Source organism: Oreochromis aureus, linkage group 7, assembly GCF_013358895.1.
Source record: "Oreochromis aureus strain Israel breed Guangdong linkage group 7, ZZ_aureus, whole genome shotgun sequence".
Taxonomy (NCBI): Eukaryota; Metazoa; Chordata; class Actinopteri; order Cichliformes; family Cichlidae; genus Oreochromis; species Oreochromis aureus.
Window position 1 is genome coordinate 58,439,151 of NC_052948.1, and position 19,301 is coordinate 58,458,451.

General features: G+C 38.8%; 1 protein-coding gene across 1 annotated transcript; it reads right to left on the reverse strand.

Moving 5' to 3' along the window:
* Window positions 1-759: 759 nt before the first annotated feature.
* On the reverse strand, window positions 760-11,238 carry pnp6 (purine nucleoside phosphorylase 6). Its single transcript, XM_031734260.2, has 6 exons — window positions 11,105-11,238; window positions 8,392-8,555; window positions 8,199-8,302; window positions 5,334-5,509; window positions 5,055-5,245; window positions 760-2,504 (listed from the first exon to the last, which is right to left on the reverse strand). The coding sequence occupies exons 1-6, from the start codon at window positions 11,137-11,139 to the stop codon at window positions 2,305-2,307; spliced, it is 870 nt and encodes a 289-aa protein (XP_031590120.1). The 5' UTR covers window positions 11,140-11,238; the 3' UTR covers window positions 760-2,304.
* Between the last annotated feature and the right edge of the window lie 8,063 nt (window positions 11,239-19,301).

Consider the following 19,301-nt stretch of genomic DNA (forward strand, 5'->3'; position numbering starts at 1 on the left):
CCCAGCCTCAGTTGGCACAGCAACAATAGATAGATCAACATTACATTACAGATGAAGCCTGTCAGCAGCTGTAGGGACTGAAGAGTCAAACGCACTTTGTTCTCCTCTCTTATTCTCTTTTAGTCGCTCCCATCATCTATGCTTTTCTGTGTCCCGTTTCCACTTCCTCTCATCCCAAAGCAGAGAGAGAGTTATTTGAATCTTACATATCTTTGAAGATGTCTTGTGTTTTGCTGTGCAGTTAAGTTGCGACTCGTTCTTACGAGTATGTGCAAATACAATCAAGCTCAGTGGTGTGTTGTTTGGCTCTTGGGCTCATTTGTATTAATATTTCAGCTCCACAGACGGCTGCGCGCTGTATGTAGATGAATTATATAAGAGAGCGGAGGGGTGGGGTGGACGGAACAGCCATTTTCGCTTTATTTCAATCTGACTCTGACCTCATCTGTTTGAAGTGTGTTTAAAGTGAAGGATTGAAAGAGTGTGGCGCTGCAGACAGAGAGTGTGTAGATGTGTTGATGAGGTGTGTGCTTTGTTTGGGGCTATGTTTGCCTTTATCTCGCTGTTCACTGAACCTCATTATCGTTGAAAGAGGAAGAAAGTCCTTTTCTCCTTGAAACTGACTTCCATATTGATTGATTTTGGGCTGTACCCCTGTGGTAGCCTACTTACACACACACACACACACACACACACACACAAACAATGACCAATGTGTGCAGTCACCCATGGCAAAGAAAAGATGCAATTACCCAGATGTCATCTGTAAATTTTTATTTAATAGCAGCAAAACCTGGCGTGGCAAATAATTGCTTTGCTAGAGTGCATTGTTATATAACTGAATACAATTCTAACCTGAGACCTCAATACTTTAAATAAGATTAACAAACAACACACAAGGGTTAATTCATCCAATACAGTACAACCACAAGAAAGACCAGAAAACAGGAGACTAAAACAAACTGCCAAATTTGGATTGCTGATCTTGTATTTCTCTGGCCTTTCCAGCTCTAATGAATGAGATGGTCAAGACAAGCTGGCAGGCAAACTTGTTCTAAATGAGCACAGAAAAGATTGAAAACTGCAGGTATTCCAGCCCTCTCTGATGTTACAGTGTTAAGGCCTCATAGTGTGCAAATAAAGCAGTCCACTAAAGAAAAAAACCCTCATAGATCACAACCATTTAATAAGACTGCTGATATCTCTTTCAGACTATACCGTGTCCTTTTGTGTGATTAGTTAGATTTCTCTCTATGTATGATATACATATATATATATATATATATATATATATATATATATATATATATATATATATATATATATATATATATATATATATATATGAAAAGCTGTTGATCTACAGTAAGAGATTACTAAAACCAAGTGCTCTTCACTTTTGACAAACTTTTAAGAAACTCATTGATTTCTTTTTTAAATATTAGGAATGATATCAGAGATCGGCCTATTTATTTGTAGGCCAGTATTATAAGATAAATACATTGGATAGATAAGTAATCTGCCTGCTTAGAAATATAAAACTCTTGATTAAAGTCGATAATAAATACGCCTGCATTGATTTACAGGTAAAATAATTATTAAAAGTGCATCCTTAACAACAAGAAACCAGTAAATAATGCCAGTTGATAAGTCCAGTCCATAAGCTAACAGAGTTTTCCACGTGCACCTGAAACAGATAAATGATGGATTCACAGGTAATAGATGTTTGCATTGCTCTCGCTAAAAACAAACTGCAGCATGCATGCATGCAACAAAAATAAGAGTGGGAGAAAGGGAGGAAGGCATAAACTAACCATCAAATCTTAAAGGTTTGGATTCACTCAGATACTCAAGTCCGGTTTTCAACAAGGACCCAGATTTAAATTTGCTGCCACTGTGATCGTAATAGGGAGTACAGGGAAAACCCCAACCTCCCTGCAGCACTTACATTAGGACAGAAATGCACACCAGTGGTTGTAAAAGTATTACTATTACAGTTATTTATCTGTGATATGGAATATCTGTGATATCTGAGACTGTGGAAAGTTGAAACATTGGAATGGATACATGGATTCAGGCTTACGTTTCCTAGATCACATTTGTTGATTAGTGCAGCTCTTGCTGAGGTAGTGCTAAATCCCTTAAAATCTTAAACCTTATAACTTCTCCTAAATGTCCACTTTACCCAATAGCAAATAATAATCTATCCCCCAAAGCACCATTTTTACCTTTTGTTCAAAGCTATGATTATTCTGTCACCAGTGATTTGACTGTAAAGGCTAAAATGTTCCATTGTAGATGATGTTACTGGAGCTTGGCTATGAGGTGGCTCACAAGATTCTGGAGGTCCCGAGTCCTGTGCTCAGTAGTCTTCAGCACTTCTGCGTGATTTGCTCTTTCATTGCTCTCATAATCTGCCACAACCTTGTTGGTGATGAGGGACAGGCCCAAGACACGCAAGCCACAGTGACGAGCCACCACCACCTCCGGGACTGTGCTCATACCTAGACAGAGGGTAGAGGTTGACATTTAATCGAGTACATAAAAACATTCCTTTAAATCTCAGTTAGTACTGAACCTTGAAAGAGACACGTTAAAAATAAAAGGTGGTTTGACTTCAGCACTGTGGTGTAGGTCAGTCTCCAAACACACAGGATCCTTCATTTCAGAAAATGCAACTTTACAGCAATTTCTATTAGATCATCCCTGCTTAATTAATCTCCGTGTCTTGGCTTTCACTTATAAATGTGTAGTTACCAAGCCAAATAAGGCTAACACCTCACAGAACATGACGAACATGCAATAACAAGTAGGCTTAAACTTAAGGGTAAAAGTAGTACTAAGACAGTCTAAAAAAAATTGTGATAGTGGCCCTCCTGGGAGCAGCAAAACAAGGTTTGAAGCCAATATGACAATATTATTAAAGTTTAAATCGGTATATCCAATGTTTTAGCAAACAGTTGCCTATTAAGAATTCATTTGGAGTCATTTTTTAATCGTTATATGATGTATTTAAGATCCTTATTCACTTGTCTGCCATTTGTTGCTGGGTCTGTAGCATGAAGGGGCTTTTTAGCTGCCTGTTTTACTGTTAGACAAAATAGTAAAGTTATGGGACAGACAGACAAACCTATAAAGCTTTGGTGAACTACAGTTAACTGCAGAGTCGAGTGATAGTCATCTTTCAGTTTTAAATATAGTCATTAGAAGTCCTGTTGAATTTTTTTTTAAAGGATTATGGCAGTGAAAGTGCATGAACTTAGACATTTGTTTTCATTAGCTATACAATAATGACTATTCTGTCAGAAATGGCATATTTTCCTGTAATTTAGCACCTACTCTGGCTGTAAGCTGAGCTATATAAACGTAATCTATAGTAAAATTTCAAATTAAGTTAATAAACCCATATAACAACTTTCAAAATTGATCATCTTTTTCTGCCAATTTTACTACACAGAAAATATTTAACATTAAACATGTCACATTTACTGTAACTGATCTGATCTAGTTAAAACTGGTTTATATCAGGTTCTTGTTCTGTAGGACATGAAAGTCTAAATCACATTATGATACATAATAACACAAAAACAAAACATCAATTGCTACACAGTGAGAAAAGAGTAAGAGGGTGTGTGATGTGATGTATATGATGTGAACCAGTGGTTACAAGCATGTCCGTAGTGTCTGTTTATGAAAGACGTAGATTATGTATGAAAAAATGATCTCTGATGATAGCTGATTTTTCAAGTTGGTACTGAAAAAGGTGCACGTGAAACTGATTTAGTGATGAGGTATCTTGTGTTGTGCCCCTTAAGCGCAGCAGTAAGAGCTGGAAAGGAGTTATTAGTTTGAATTTGAAAGTAAAATTTAATGGCATTAATATCTGTGTAACTCAAAAAAGTCAGGGTACTCGATCCATGTGCAGAGGTGGAAATGAATCATACGAGCTCTATTCTATGTTCTCGGTTCAGTAATATCTCTTGTCGTGAGGGAACAAACTGGGAGGAAGTAGCACAGCAAACTGGGAGGCAGTGTTATGGCTCCCAGTTTGATCTCCACCAAATTATTTAGAATTAGAATTTATTCATGGATGGATCTAAAGAGCACAAGTGAATAAAACTGTAATGAAGGCAAACAATAAGCAAGTCCAATCATGTAACCTCTTTCCGTATTGTCATTAAAAACACATGACAAATAACAGTACTCAGATAGTTTTTCTGATTTGCTCCAGCCATAGCCTGAATCCAGACCGTTTACTGTTGATTTGTAGACTCTGCATGTATAAATTAATATTTTAACCATGCAGCTGAATTATTTAAATAAGAAAACAGAGCTTGTATTCAAACCAACGTCACCTTCAAAAACACAAAAGTATTGTGTAGTATAGTTGTGTGTATACTACCACATAATGTGCAAAACAAAAAGTGTGGGGGGAAAAAGGGGGGAATTAGAAGAAGCGTTTTCAAGAGTGAAGAACTGCAAAGTCATTCATACTGTATGACTTTGTAAAAACTGGAGGTTATGTAATAATAACAGGAGAGCCAGGTGCCAAGTTGGTCTGTCAATGATCTGAACAAATAAGTAACAAATACAGACTCATGATCACTGGGAGGACCAAATGAAAAATAGTATCCTTTAAACAAAACAACATTTTGCATGCATAGATTTTGAAGTCATTTTTAGGTCTCTCATTTAGTTAAGCCATCATATCTTGTGTACCTTTAAGTCTGGGGTTCAATATTGTATCATAAAGGACAAGTGAACCAGACAGGAAAACTCTGTAGTATCACATAAGCTTGTTTTTGCACTGTCCAGTGAATCAGGTGAAAACTGATGCTTTTTTAGCTTCCACTAGTTCCAACTGTTGGGGTGATATTACTGCAGAAATGTAACTGCTGTAAGTACATCTTCAAAGTAAATCATCTCTCCTTATCCATATTTTTTTTAATGTCTGTACGGTGGCTCTTGTAGATGTACTGTTATGAAGTTTTAACCCTTTATGGTATCTTTTTAAAGGGCACTATCTGAACTGAGGATGAAGGAGCTGTACTAACCCACAGCATCAGCCCCCAGCCTCTGCAAGAGTTTGCACTCAGCAATGGTTTCATATGTTGGTCCAGCCAACATGCAGTATACCCCTTCCTGCAGGAAGCTGTCATAGCCCAGTTCCTTTGCTGTTCTTTTGGTCAGGGCTCTCAGGTCACGGTCATATGCATCTGACATGCATGGGAACCGCACTCCAAACCTGCAGGGATAATTAATGCATGAATGAGACACAGGAGTAATGTATAAGATACAGATTCTTTCACTGCCCTGCCTGGGTGTTTCTGTACCTCTCATCATTGTGCCCACACAGAGGGTTCTGTCCTGCAAATCCGGGCATGTTAATGTGATCTTTAATGAGCATGATGTCTCCCACACTGTAGGTGTCATTGAGTCCTCCTGCTGCATTTGTCACAATCAGAGTGGTCACACCCAGCAGATAGAAGACTCGCACTGGGTAAGTCACCTGGAAAGATAAAAACTGGATGCTTCAGAGACAGCAGCTGTCACTCTTTTATGGTCTCAGTGTTTGTCAGAATATTACAGCAGGGAGTTACAGGTAACCTGGGAATAATAGCAAAGGAACCAATTCATCATCTGAAGCAAACATTATAAAAGTGCCAGCTTCTTTATGCACTGATGTCAGTAAGATTTTTATTACTGTAGGTTTTTGCGCATGTGTGGAACAGTCGTGGTTCTGTGCTAACCTTTATATGGCAACTGATGGCCCATAAATGACTGTTGCTACTCTTCACTGCAGTCACATTTAGAAATTGTTTTTTTCTATTTCACATTCCCCTAGAGATTGAATTGCCTATGAAAGTGCTCTGCTAGTTAGTGCAGAAATGTTATTGAGTAGCTTGCTATCTTGATAAGGTCAGTGCTGTCACTGTGGAACATTGGTATGTTTGATATAGGATTTGCATATTATAAGCCCACAACAAACTTTGTTTAAGCAGAGCCGTGTGTAATAACAGGACTGCAGAACCTCTAAAAGCAAACGAATGATATAATGTTTGGTGGAATACTTCTTCTAAAAAACATATTCATTGTATAAGACAAAGTAATCAATTACAGGCAGTTATTATAGCTGGTGTTATTTCTAACTATACTAAATGTTTCAGATGAGTGTATTGCCATGGTAACAATGGCTGATTAGTCCTAACCAAAAGACAGTAGATTGTGATAAGCGTGTCTTTAATTTGCAGTTATTCTGTCATAAAGCAATGTACTGGAACAATTAAAATGTGTGGACAACCAACAGAGTGACACTGCCATTCACTGAGCCATGCAGTTCCTGTACATGGTTAATAAAAACATCCCATCTAATGTGATCTTGGCTTTATTTTTTTCAGGTTGCCAAGTAGGGCTTACGGACCATAACACAGGACAAAGTCCAGTACATTCTGCCAGAAAAGCAAATTTGTGGTAGAAAATTTTACTTGAGCTGGCATAGGTGGGGGCTGGCATATGCAGATGATTCATCTAGAGACATTTAAAATATTGTTTGTCTATAGTTCTAACTGGATATAAGAGGGCTATAAAGCATCTGACCTTCTGTTACTGTAAAAAAAAACTTGACTTTATGATTCAGGGGGATCATATGGAGAATTTTATGTGGATATGGCATGTGAAAGCGGGTAATAAAAGTCAAACCAGGATACAGTCTCCACAGGCCAAAGGGCAATCCAATGTGACACACTGGTTGGTTTTCTTACTGTCACCTCAGCACTTCAGCTGATCATTCTACAAACTTGGTAAATTCTTACCTCAAGTTGTACCTATGCAAGTGTTTATTAAAAGTCACCACTAGGCTATTTGGGAGAAAGTCTTAATTGTCTCAGAGAACAGCTTTCTCTCATAGGTTAGGAGCTTTATGAAAGAAAGTCTGATTTTGACTCATCGATTTAAAGAACAACAATCCATTTTAAAGGCACTTTGAACTGCATGTTTTTCTCAGTGTGATTGACTATGTCAGAATTTAAACTGCTGGCTGAATTCTACAGTACAGTGCATCGTTTGCATCAGCAAGGTCTCAAGACACAGAAGCGAGTTGGGTTGTGTAATGGAAATGTTGTATTTGTTCCAGAGTTGCTTGTTTTTTCACAGCACAATAATGCTGATTCATGAGTTATGAAACTATTCTATGAAACATGATTGATACAGTCTTGAAGCCCCTGAATGTTCTGCTGAGGGAACGACTACACCATATGAATTTGAAATGACTACACTAAACTTCGCCTGTGTGCCGAGCCAGAGTCTCAGTCCCATATGCATATAATAACCTTTTTAATGAAAACTCTGAATGATGACTGCTTTTTATTTGTCTTGTTCTTTCGTTACTGGATTTCTTCTGCAATTTGGGATAGAAATTGTGACAGAAAGCTACTTATGAGGGAAAGTAATAACAAATAAATGTCCCTCTATCTTTGCACATGTTCACATGGAGGCCATTCAAAATGCAATTAGATCAAATATAATCCCAGCAGAGCAGAGCATGGAAGTGGACAAATAATGGGATACATCCCAAAGAGTAAACACCAGGTATCAGCTACTCACAGTAGCTCAAAGAAAACACCAAGCTTTGTTAACATAAGCGGAATACGCTACTAAAGTTCCCCACCCAAGACTGATCCACACACTGACTGACCAGCTCTTCACTTGCTTATATGCTGCTAGGTGGCTGATTGCTGAATAAAGCCAGTTGTCCACTGGCTCCTCAGGAGAGATGGGTGGAAGCTGAGCTACTGGATGAGAAAAACACACCCACACAACACACACACTTGCTAGGGCTGTAACAAATGTAAAACTCAGATCAGATCAGAGATATGACTGTTTTTAGCCATACTAGCATCACTGCTATTTAGATGGATAAAAACAGTCATGTCTCCGTATTTACTGCAGACTGAAATAGTTTAACTTTTGCTTTGTGTGGAACCAGCATTTTTTTTAGAACTGCAGCTGTTTATAATTGTGATCCCACAATGCCAATTTAAATATTGGTAATTTATTACTTATTTTTATTGTGGAATAACTATGCACTCTATATAAATGATGGCTGTAGCCAATGTGACATCAGAAAAGAAAAAGATGGTCTAATCTGGGTAATGAAAAGTACTACAAGCAGTAGATTATCTCTACATACTGCTGCTTACCGTTTGTATGTTGTAACCCTCGTAGAAATGGAATCTCCCCTGCATACAGACACACTCGCAGCCCTTCAGCTTGCCAAACACCAGCTGCCCTGCATGGCCCTGCACTGCACAGCACATGTGTAGTATTAGCCATTGCTGGCTTGCATATGCACACTGTCCAGACAGTAATAATGAGTTTTAGGAAACCACTTACCGGTGCTGGTGGGAAAACCCGGAATATCCTTATATTTGAACACTGTCTTCTCCTCCAGCAGATCAGCTAGACCGCCCAAGCCTGAACCACAGATGATGGCCACTTTAGGACGCTGCTCCGTACGGTTGAGCAGCCAGTCCGCTGTCTTCTTATAGTTTTCATAACTGTATATGAAAGTGTTAAGGAACATAAACAATATCAAGTCAACATGTGCAGTTTTAACTGAGAATACAAAAAGAAGACATTGTTGAAAACAGAAGAACCAGCAGAACAGCTTCAACAGAAAGCTGTTTTAACTTCTATAGGCAATCATTAAAAGTCAGAACTCTAAAAAGATAGAAAGATTAATGAGTTTTGTTCGGTTATGGCTTTTCTGTGTGGATCAACTAGCCTGACCTGTCTATCCAGCTAAATTGTGTCCTTTTGTGATGACAAAGTTTCCACAACTCACGTAAAGTTAATGCTCTTTGTCTCACTGGTAGAACTGGTAGAGTTACCCACTATTCAGCAACAGCAATGTTAAAAACAAGTGAAAAGATCATCTGGAGGGGAAATGTGGGAGAAAAAACACACGGAAATGAACACTGTATAAATATGATTAAATAATGATGCAGGGTGCAACACACTGAAGGGCTTTTACTTTGCCATTTTGAGTGCACCAGCCAAATTATAATTCAGGGGTGCTGATTTGATTGGGAATGCCCCAAGGTACTACATTATATAAAGTCTGAACCAGTCTGTAATTCTGGTTATAAATGTGGTAGTAAAGCTATAACCTTGTTAATGTTCCCTCAATGAATCAAGCCAAGCCTTGTTATTAAAATACAATGACACTTCAGGCTGTGGCCTTTACCTGAATCAAGCTGAAGCAGGAGAAAGCCTAAAGACTCCAGAAATCCCATCTAAGATATATGCTATATCTGACTAGGATTAGATGTTCTGGCTTATCTTTTCCATATTCCACCTGTTTCTTTGCTTAAATCTAGCATGGAATTATTTTAGCAACAGTAAAACTTTTGGCATCTGGGATGGAGACTTCAGTCAAAGTCAAAGTTTCCATGAAGTAAGAAAGTGGGCCAGCTGCCAAATATATCAGGGGCCTATGCATCAAAAATTTTATCCATGAGAAAGAAACTGAAAGTAACTGAATCATTATCCAGTCTGTCAGTTGCAGTCGTGGCTCTGTAACTAATCCTTCGGGTGGTAATGGCAGCTTTGTACAAGAACACCCGTCAGGAAAATTAACACATAACAGTACAAACGTCTGCTGGATTAGAAGGTGGAGAATAAATGACAGCATGTCAGGTTATTTAACCATTGCGTGTTTTGTTTTTTTTAATCAGTGATTTATAAACCCAAGCAATGGAAACATGGAGACATCAGCAGGGGTGTATAATATGTAGCACAGCCATAAAAACATCTCTTATTCAGCAAGAACATGATGACAGCTCTCATTCCTGTAATTCTGCTGTAACCTTTTATTTAAGGGGAAGTAAACTTTCCCCATAAACAAGATGAATTTACTTTCGAGTGGCCAACTAGACTTACCAAATAACAATTATAAGAACTTTAATGTTTAGCCATCTTTTGTATGATGGTGTTAATCTGTTAGATTGTCATGTTTTTTTAATTACTTAGTAACCTGACCGCTTCTACTATGTGTTGGCATATTAAAGTCATGTGAAAATGACAGCTTGTAAAAAACTGTGAAAAACTAAGTACAACCCATGTTTCAGTAGCTCCAAATTTAGTTGCAATAAGTTAAAGTAGCTGTTTTCTGTGTGATCCTCTACACTAGCTTCTGATTTTACAGGCCAGAAGCTTAAAAGCAGAACCTTTATAAAGGCCTCTACTTTTATAGAGCTAATAACACCTGGATGTTACTTACTCTCTTTACTCCTGTGGAAGTAGTTTTTCACAGCTACACCTACACCTAGCAACATACAGAGTAATATATGGGTAAAAAGTAAAGCCAGTAAATTTTATTTTGATTTTTCTCCCACCTGCCTTTAAGTTAAGCTCAATGTTTATTTAGGTTACGTTTGTCTTTGAGCTCACTTCAATTACAATTACATAACAGGGAATTCTAAGATATAACAGCAAACAGGAAGTGAGTTTGTAAGGGCTCTCCTTCCCTTGAACTGGTGGGCTGGTTAGTCTCGTGTGGAGCTGTCCGTGGTACTGCGGGGAATTTGTATTCAGGCTCTGAAGCGTCCAGGCTGCCTGCCACATATTTCTGGCATTCCGAACACAAAGTCCCGAAAACACAAAAGGCAGCTTGACTAGTCGCGATAGTTGCTAAGCCCCAGGCTTTGAATTAGACACACAAGACAGGCCTGTTAGGCAAACATGCAACCAGTCTGACTAGATCATCACAATAGATAGCAATGATATTTGCATTTGTTTTAATATTAACAATGCAGGATATTCTACACTTAGTTACGCCGTAGCTAAAGGCTTCCACCTGTCACATTACCACAAGCTCACGTCATAGGGAGGAAAACCCTCATTGGCTGGTCTAATCCTCAGAAATAAGCGTCTTGTCACTTTTGCCTTCATTAAACGGTTCTCAAAACGCACAAGATGCTTTATGTAAATCTTAGGATGTATTCTTTACATCCCCTTTAACCCCATCCAGATTCTAATTAGACAGAAGAGTAGCCTTGACAATCATTAGGCTCTTTTCACTAACATCCAGCCCTGTCATTCCTACCTGCACTGACTGCTGGAGGGGTTTGCCGCTTCCATTTCCGACGATGGCGACGATAAGGTCCCGTTTAGTGTTTATTTTCACAGGTGCTTCCCGTGGATGCTACGCCAGTTAAACCCGCCGATTGAGACTCTTCTGCCTGGGTGGACGGAGTGCGGAGGGGGTGTTGCGCGTTGACGTCACGGTATTTCGTAGGGGATAGGGGCGGGGCTTACACAGAGTGCCGGTCGCTTTGAAGAATACAAAATCCAATTTTCTAGCCGACTGGCCAATTTACTGAACCGTTCAATGGACGAGACAAGACCGGGAACAGAGGGAGAAACAGTGAGAGGGCGACAGAGAAGAAGGGAAAGAGAAGGATATGATAATAATAACAATAAGATAAAATATCAACATTACTGTTGTGGATATTTTTTTTGTTATTGTTTTTTACCCCACAAATATAAACAAACATTTCAGATTACCGAGTTCCATCAAACACCAGTTCGGGGAAACTCCGCATTTGTCTGAAGCACGCTGTACAAATAATCTCTCTACCCGTCACTCGCTCTGACTAACAATTCAAAGAGCTGACTCAGGCATTAGTCGAAAAGAATGAACGTGAAAACACACAAAAACCTAATACAAAGCAGTAACACAAGGCAGAAGAAAAGGGGAGCAATGTACTTTATGTAATGACACAGACAGGATAAAGTAAGGTAAATACAAAGCTAGAGGAGCTTATTTGTTTAATATTTTACCTTGAATGTCACGAGTTTACAATTAACAGGTCTAGTTATGGGTTAATGCCAACAACCCATAAACCATAAACATTCCCGATAAAGTGAAAAATAGTTTAGTATAACATCCATCCATCCATCCATCCTCATCCGCTTTATCCGAAGTCGGGTCGCGGGGGCAGCAGCCTAAGCAGAGAAGCCCAGACCTCCCTCTCCCCAGCCACCTCCTCCAGCTCATCCGGGGAACACAAAGGCGTTCCCAGGCCAGCCGAGATATAATCTCTCCAGCGCGTCCTGGGTCTGCCCTGGGCCTCCTCCCGGTGGGACATGCCCGAACACCTCACCCAGGAGGCGCCCAGGGGCATCCTTGTCAGATGCCCGAACCACCTCAACTGGCTCCTTTCGATGTGGAGGAGCAGCGGCTCTACTCTGAGCCCCTCCCGGATGGCCGAACTTCTCACCCTATCTCTAAGGGAGAGGCCAGCCACCCTTCGGAGGAAGCTCATTTCTGCCGCTTGTACCCGCGATCTCGTTCTTTCGGTCACTTCGGTATAACATTTCAACTTAAATATGAATAGTTCCCATTTAATGCAACTTTGACTGCTTTTTCATTTATTCACATGTGACAACTGAAAAACAAAAACATGTCATGGTGGTGCTGTGTAGCAGGCTGGAGTTGGACCCAAACGTAAGACTCGAACACAAAAGAGATAACTGAAAGAGGCAGCTTTTATTTGCTGCAACAAAACACTCTAAACCAAATACATGAAAAAAACCCTAACATTGGAAACTCAGAACTGAAAACTAGAAACTAGGAATGAAAAACTAGGAACTGATGAGAAAGCAAGGAGAAGTCAATGGCCAGCGTAGGTATTAGCGTGGCGTGGTGTGGCTGAGCAGGTACTGAAAAAGTACCTGGTACCAGGTAGTATGACCTCATGGAAAACCGTGGTTAAACGTGCCAAGTCAATGCGCGCAGATACTAACAGAAAAGGGGCTATAAAGTTTCCAGGTTTGGGAGGAGTGTGAAGAAAACAGTCTTCTAAATTCTCTGAGCTGGAGTTACCAGTCTCCGTAGTAATACTTCCAGGCTTAGAAGGAGCATGATGAAAACTATTTTTTAAATGGAGGAAACGGACTCAGAAAAAACAGTCTTAGAATCTAAACACTGACTCAGGACAGATCAGCCTTTTCAAAAAAACTTGAGACCTGGAGGAGGAGAGACATGGAAAATTTCTTCTGCTGCTGCAGCTGCGGCGATGTAGAAGACTCCATTCCTTGCCGTGGTGATGTGGTAATGGAGGAATTAAGCTGCAGCGCGTGGAAGAGGAGGACGCAATGACTTGGGCCAGCTCTCGGGCTTGGAGTGCCTCCTTAGTCCGAGTCAAGGAACAGCCAAAATCCTAAGCCATACATGTAAACAAAACCTAACATTGATTGGAAACTGAGAACTGAGAACTGAAAACTAGAAACCAGGATCAGGAACTGGGGAGAAAGCTAAGAGAAGAGAGGGACACAAGGACCGCAGGGGAATACGCAGCAATGTGAGACAACACAACAACAGGCAGAGGAAGACAGTGGACTAAATACAAACAGACGTGACAGGGAGGAAGCAAAACTGAATACAATAAACACAGGACACGGGACTATCAAAATAAAACAGGAAACATGAGGCACACACACTAAGACGTGGGCTTCACACTGCGACTGGGGAGACAGACAAAGGACACATGAAATGAGGAATACAGGGGAGGAACAGTAACAAAAACCTAAAGACTAGAACTATAATTATAACCTGAGCAGATTATAACTAAGAAAATTAGAAATGCAAATGTTTAAACTGGAAACTTAAACAATGCCAGAAAAAGCCTAAAAAACAGAAATGTTGCTACCATGACAAAACAAGAAGATGATCAAAGTGTCTCATGTACCAAATCAGTTCAGATATGTACTGTACGTCATGAGTAATCAGTCAGAGGGGATAAAGTGGACCTGTAGATTTAATTGGAGCTTCCTGCTCTTTAATCGTGCTCACTGGGCTTTCAAATTCCTTTTGTGTCTCACACGCCTGTACAATGACCCTCTTGAACACACAGTGCTCAGCTGATGTTTGGTTTTAATGGATGTGGTGGTGACTGCTTGTGTGTCTGTGTGTAAGAGAGCAGGATTATGTATTTAATATACAGTATAAGACATATAATCAGAATTATTTGATTGTATCTGTGGGTTATAAAGATACATAATTTCTTTCCCCTTTGAAAACTTGGGAATTTTCAGACGCAGTGAACCAAGCCATACTCCGTGAAACAGGGCAAAGTAGGCTTCTTTAATTAAACTCAAGATCAAATTCAACACACTTCTTAAGTCTTCAAATAACTTAAGTTCAGATGGCATGTTAAAGTTTAAATAGTAAATCTCAAAGTTCTGTATTTTTACATATATGAATGGCCTGTATAGCTGTTTGGTATAGTACTTGCACAACACGAGTGTTTGGTGATTTCTGTGCACATTTTTCTTAGTGATATTTGTTGTTGTTTTTTCTTCTTTCTGGATGAAAGAGGGAAGTAAAAAAAATCGAGGCCGTGTGCAAAAACGTTTTAGTTGTCTTTATTTGAAGAAATATTAAAATGATGTTATTCAAAAACACATCAACAATCAAAATTTACGTTTTTAAAAACATTTTGAAACAGACCATTCAGCATTATATCAACTTTTTCTGCTGTTAGAGCTTTGAGCCAATCAGCAAAGAGTATATTGGGACGCTGTCGAGTACGTTGCCAGGCAATGAACCAGACAACCATCCTGCTTGTGCCCGATGGAGGGAAAGCTTTGTGTACAGTAAAAGTTCTCTGATACGTTCAACCTGACCAGGCATAAAGGGAAACTCATACATTATTATACAGATGAGTGTGACAAGGGAAGTAGAAACACATATGGAACACAGCTGGGTCTAAGAGAATTAATTCTTCAGCTTCACCTTAAATCACCACTTAGACCTTTGAAACCTGGACACAGCTGAGTCTTTCAACTGGTCAATAATTGCTGAAGTCCTGATTTCAACTCTATTGAATATTTGCAGATTACACTGAAAATCTGTGTTTGTGCCAGGAAACAACCAGTTTAAATCAACCCTTCTGCCAAGAAGATTGATCAAATATCCAGAGGTTTGCTGATGAGTATTAAAAGTGTCTGGTTTAAGGTGCCACATTGGTAAGGGACATTTAACGAAATATTAGCCGGACTGTATGTATATTTGTATACTTTTGACCCTGTGTGGATTAGAGAAAATCAAAATAAGGAAAAGTTAGAGGAAAGTACATTCAAACTTGTGCACCTAAGTTTTGTTAAAAAAAAAAAAAGATTTTATAGTGTGCTATACAGTCATTCCACCCCAGAAAAAGATCAGTTTAAAGAAATCCTTAAAAGCTCAAAACTACAGTGACATTCATGTCCATGATGAGTGTATAGACACTTCTCAACCCACTTCTAAACATGACTGTAATTAAATAATTTTGGTTTTAACAGAATCTGTTTTGAGTTCTTTTAAATGTAGTAACTGGATCCTAATGGTGTCACAGTAATATTGCACCTCAGATAATAGAGAGCAAACTTTTTTTAATACACCTGTGTTTTTGTCCATTTTTTGATGATCCAGCTAAAATCTCATTAAACAGTCAAGAGATGAGAAAACATCATCATGCTGAGAAAGCATTGCATTTTTGTGTTCTGAACCAAGTCTGAAATTGAATATAAAACTTCACATCACTGCACCATAAGGAAGTATAAAAGGAAACACAAGTGAATGCGATGTTTACACTGTTTTAGCCTTTTGGGAACACAGAGTGATGCTGTTTGAACTGAATCATGATTTTTCTTTGTTTCCAGTGTAGCCATTAGTATAAACTGCATAAAGTGGGTGTCCAGTTTATCTGTCCATGACTTCACTGCTCTTTCCTTTCTAGCAGGTTTACTACAACTTTTTCAAAATGAGTGCTATTCAGATAAAGAAAAAGGCGTCCTTGCTTTGCCCTGATAAACATTTGAAGGAGAGCAAATGAAGAAAGGTGAGAGTAATATGTTCTTTTTGGCTTTTTTTCCCCTGTGAACTAATATGGTCTACCAGTTCTATTATGAAAGTTATGGTACTATCACCGCGTGCAAGTGACATAGAATTGAAGGCACTACAGCAACTTGGTGAGACAGATTTTTCTCATGAATTAACAGGGGCCCACTTTCCTCTGAGCTATATTTTGAACATTGTCCCATTCTTTTAAAGATCGTGTTTCAAATAACAAATTGTCTGAATAATTACTTTCTCGTCTTTTATGGAAGAAAAATCAATACCTGACTGCAATGAGGTTTTTTTGTATTTACCTCAACTCAGCAATTTTAGTGCCTCTGCTTTTTTTTCCCATCCAGCATTACTTACAATGTTTTTCAATGCCACATGAAATTTAGGACTTATCTGCTTACTTGTTGAGATTTTTAAAAAATTGCATCAAAAAAGTAAAATTTCATATTTTTCTTGAGAATTTCCACACATAGCACCCCATCTCCATTCACCATGGAAATATATGTAGTTAAAGCACCAAAACATTAGAACATTACTTTTCTTGCATGTATTTTTTCTGAAATATTTCACAATTTATGACAAAAATTGTCCAGAATTTTCAGAGACAGAGCGGAGTTATTAACTGTCAGAGTAAGACAAGCAGAAAAGCTATTCCTCTTTACCTTTATTCTCTTTACTGTGCAGCAGAGGCCACTGTTTTTATTCCATAGCCATAATATATCATCCCAGCATGCTTCAGAACTTGTAACGTTTGAGAAATAAAGCTCCCCATTTAGTTATTTTACTTTATAAACATCATTTAACTCTGTGACATTTTCAAAATAAAAGGCCTTAATAGGAAGCTACTGTCTTAAAATGTCTGGTTTTCAAAATGAAAGCTCCCAGATACCTATTGGAAGTAACAAAATGCTTTAGGCCAGTTAGTTTTCCACAATAAAAGCCTGTCATTAATTAGTGAACATAATAGGCATCCTCAAAAATATAACAGATATTGAAAGGAAAAGGCCACATTAAGCTACATGAACCAAAATGCTTTTAGGTGTTTATTGCTGCAGCTAGTCAATTTTACAATCTTAAGTCATCCATCACCCTTTGTCTTTTTTAGTCATCTTTTTTAGCTGCAACTTTTAAGCAGAAGTAGTGAACAGTAACAACAAATCCACTGCAGCTGCTCCAGGAATTCCAATCATAGCTGATTGTGTCACCGTCCTGGGTCTGCGACCCAGTGTTTTGTGTTTTGGTTTAAGCTTTTTTCTGTGAATTATGGTTTTCTGTTTGTAGTAAATGTTGGCGTTTCTGTGTTATGCTTCCTGTTTTACTTTGACAGTCTGTGTCCCATGTCGGTGTGTTCTGCTTTGCCTCCTTGGTCTCGTTATGTCTAATTTGTCCCAGCTGTGTTTCCCTCCTGTTTCTCACTCCCTCGTTACTGCATGTGTATTTAAGCCAGGTGTTTTTTCTGCTTTTTGCTGCTCCGTCTGCTTTTCACTCTGCTTGTTGTCCCGTTTTCTCCATGGTCCAGGATTTCTAGTTTCTTGTTCTCAGTTCTATGTGAAGTTTAATTTTCCCAGTTTGGGTTTTTTCAGTGTAGTCGCTGCTATGTTCAGCTCCTGTTTGTATTTTGTTTTTGCCCCTCTGTAAATAAAGTTAACTCTCAATAAGTCCTTTGCCCGTGCCTGCACTTGGGTCCTTAACCGCTCCATGCCTCACGTCTGCCTTGTCAGGCCTGACAGATTGTACTGGTTTCAACATTTGTTTGTTCATATCTCATATTTAATTACACAACAAAACGTTTGCTAATCTGGATTAAGAAATAAAAAGTAAATGCACTAATTATCTAAACATATTAAACCTAAGTTTAGATATTTTTGGCTCTCCAATGATATCCCAGATTTACAGAAATGATTTAAATAAATTTTTAAATAAAGCAGCACAGCTTTTATATTTAGCACCGTGCTTACAGTCCATCATTTGGGCTACACCAAATGATGACAGTGTAAAAGTCACCATTTCACCATTTCAAGAATGGAAGAAGCTTCCCTTCTTGAACAATACTGTTTACTCAGGCAACTTTGTTGTCTTTTAATAAAAGATTGTAATGTATTTTGAAAACACACCTAACTGGCAGCTCTTTAATATTGCATATACAATAAGTCCTGCTGCTACATTATTAATTTAGATTTTAAGCAAAAATCATTTACTGACCTAACTTTGTAAGAGGTTAAGTGCAGTTTGATGTGTCTTTGCTTCATGTGGGCTGATGCCACATGCTAATGTCAAAATGCTGCTGATGGCCCTCAGTCAAGCAGGAGGGTTGTTAACATTCTTTGTGTTCACCTATATGCTCACAATCCTGGTGTCTTAGTTAAAGGCTGTCAAGCTTTACAATGAAAGCCTAGAGCTCTTGAACTTGTTACCCATTAGTTGTTAGTGCCTCATTAGTGCTGATTAGGAGACGGTAAATAGGTCTGTGTGAATGTGTGGTCACTGATGACTCCATCAGTTTTCGACCAAGGAGAGGTTGCAGTCCACAGATGAATGCATGAGTAACTCAGGTGACACGTACCAACCTCGCATCCCGGAATGCCTCGACATGAACACCACTACACATCACAAAGTAAATGCTAGTTAGTGTTTTGATATCACACTATTTCAATAACCTCCTAGTACAAAGAATGATGTAGTATGAGACCTGAAAAACAAACAAACAAGGCATCTGAATTTCTCCTTATGTCATCATTAATCTCCTGAATACAGAGCATGTGCTGTCTGATAAGGGTATTTGCACCATACCAAAGCTGCTTCCCCTTAGTCAGCAGGCACTAATTGACAGGCAGAGGACAACCAATGTGACTTAATGCTGTACTTTTAGAAGCAGTATTTAACAGAAGACTTGGAGCAGAAATGCCATCAAAAGTTCATGAATTGCCTTTGAAATTAATAAATGTCCCCTCATCATATTTATGAGGACCAATTGTGCATCTCACCTTTTATGCATTTTTTGATGACTCATCAAATATGCAAATGCAAATGTGACTAACCTCCTGTCCAGGCCACTGCAGGTGATAAGTGGGAGCAAAACACAGCAGGTCATTTTTAAATTATCCTGACAGCAATAAACCGAGAAAGTATTACTTTCAGTCAGCAGTGATGCAATGATAGAGGACAAAGGCAAGCAATTTAGACTTGTCTAAACTAACTGTGCACAATGTGCAGATCCACCTTATGCTGCAAAAACAACTTTGACATTTAAGGTTGAAGAACAGTGGACACAGTTGGATTGAAATCATAAGTCAGGCCAGGAGTTAGACTCCACCCCAGGCCACTCTGTTGACCTGGGATAGAACAATCGCTACACCATATTTCCTCTTAATGATTATGTTTGCTTATGTTTTCTCTCATATTCATTAAA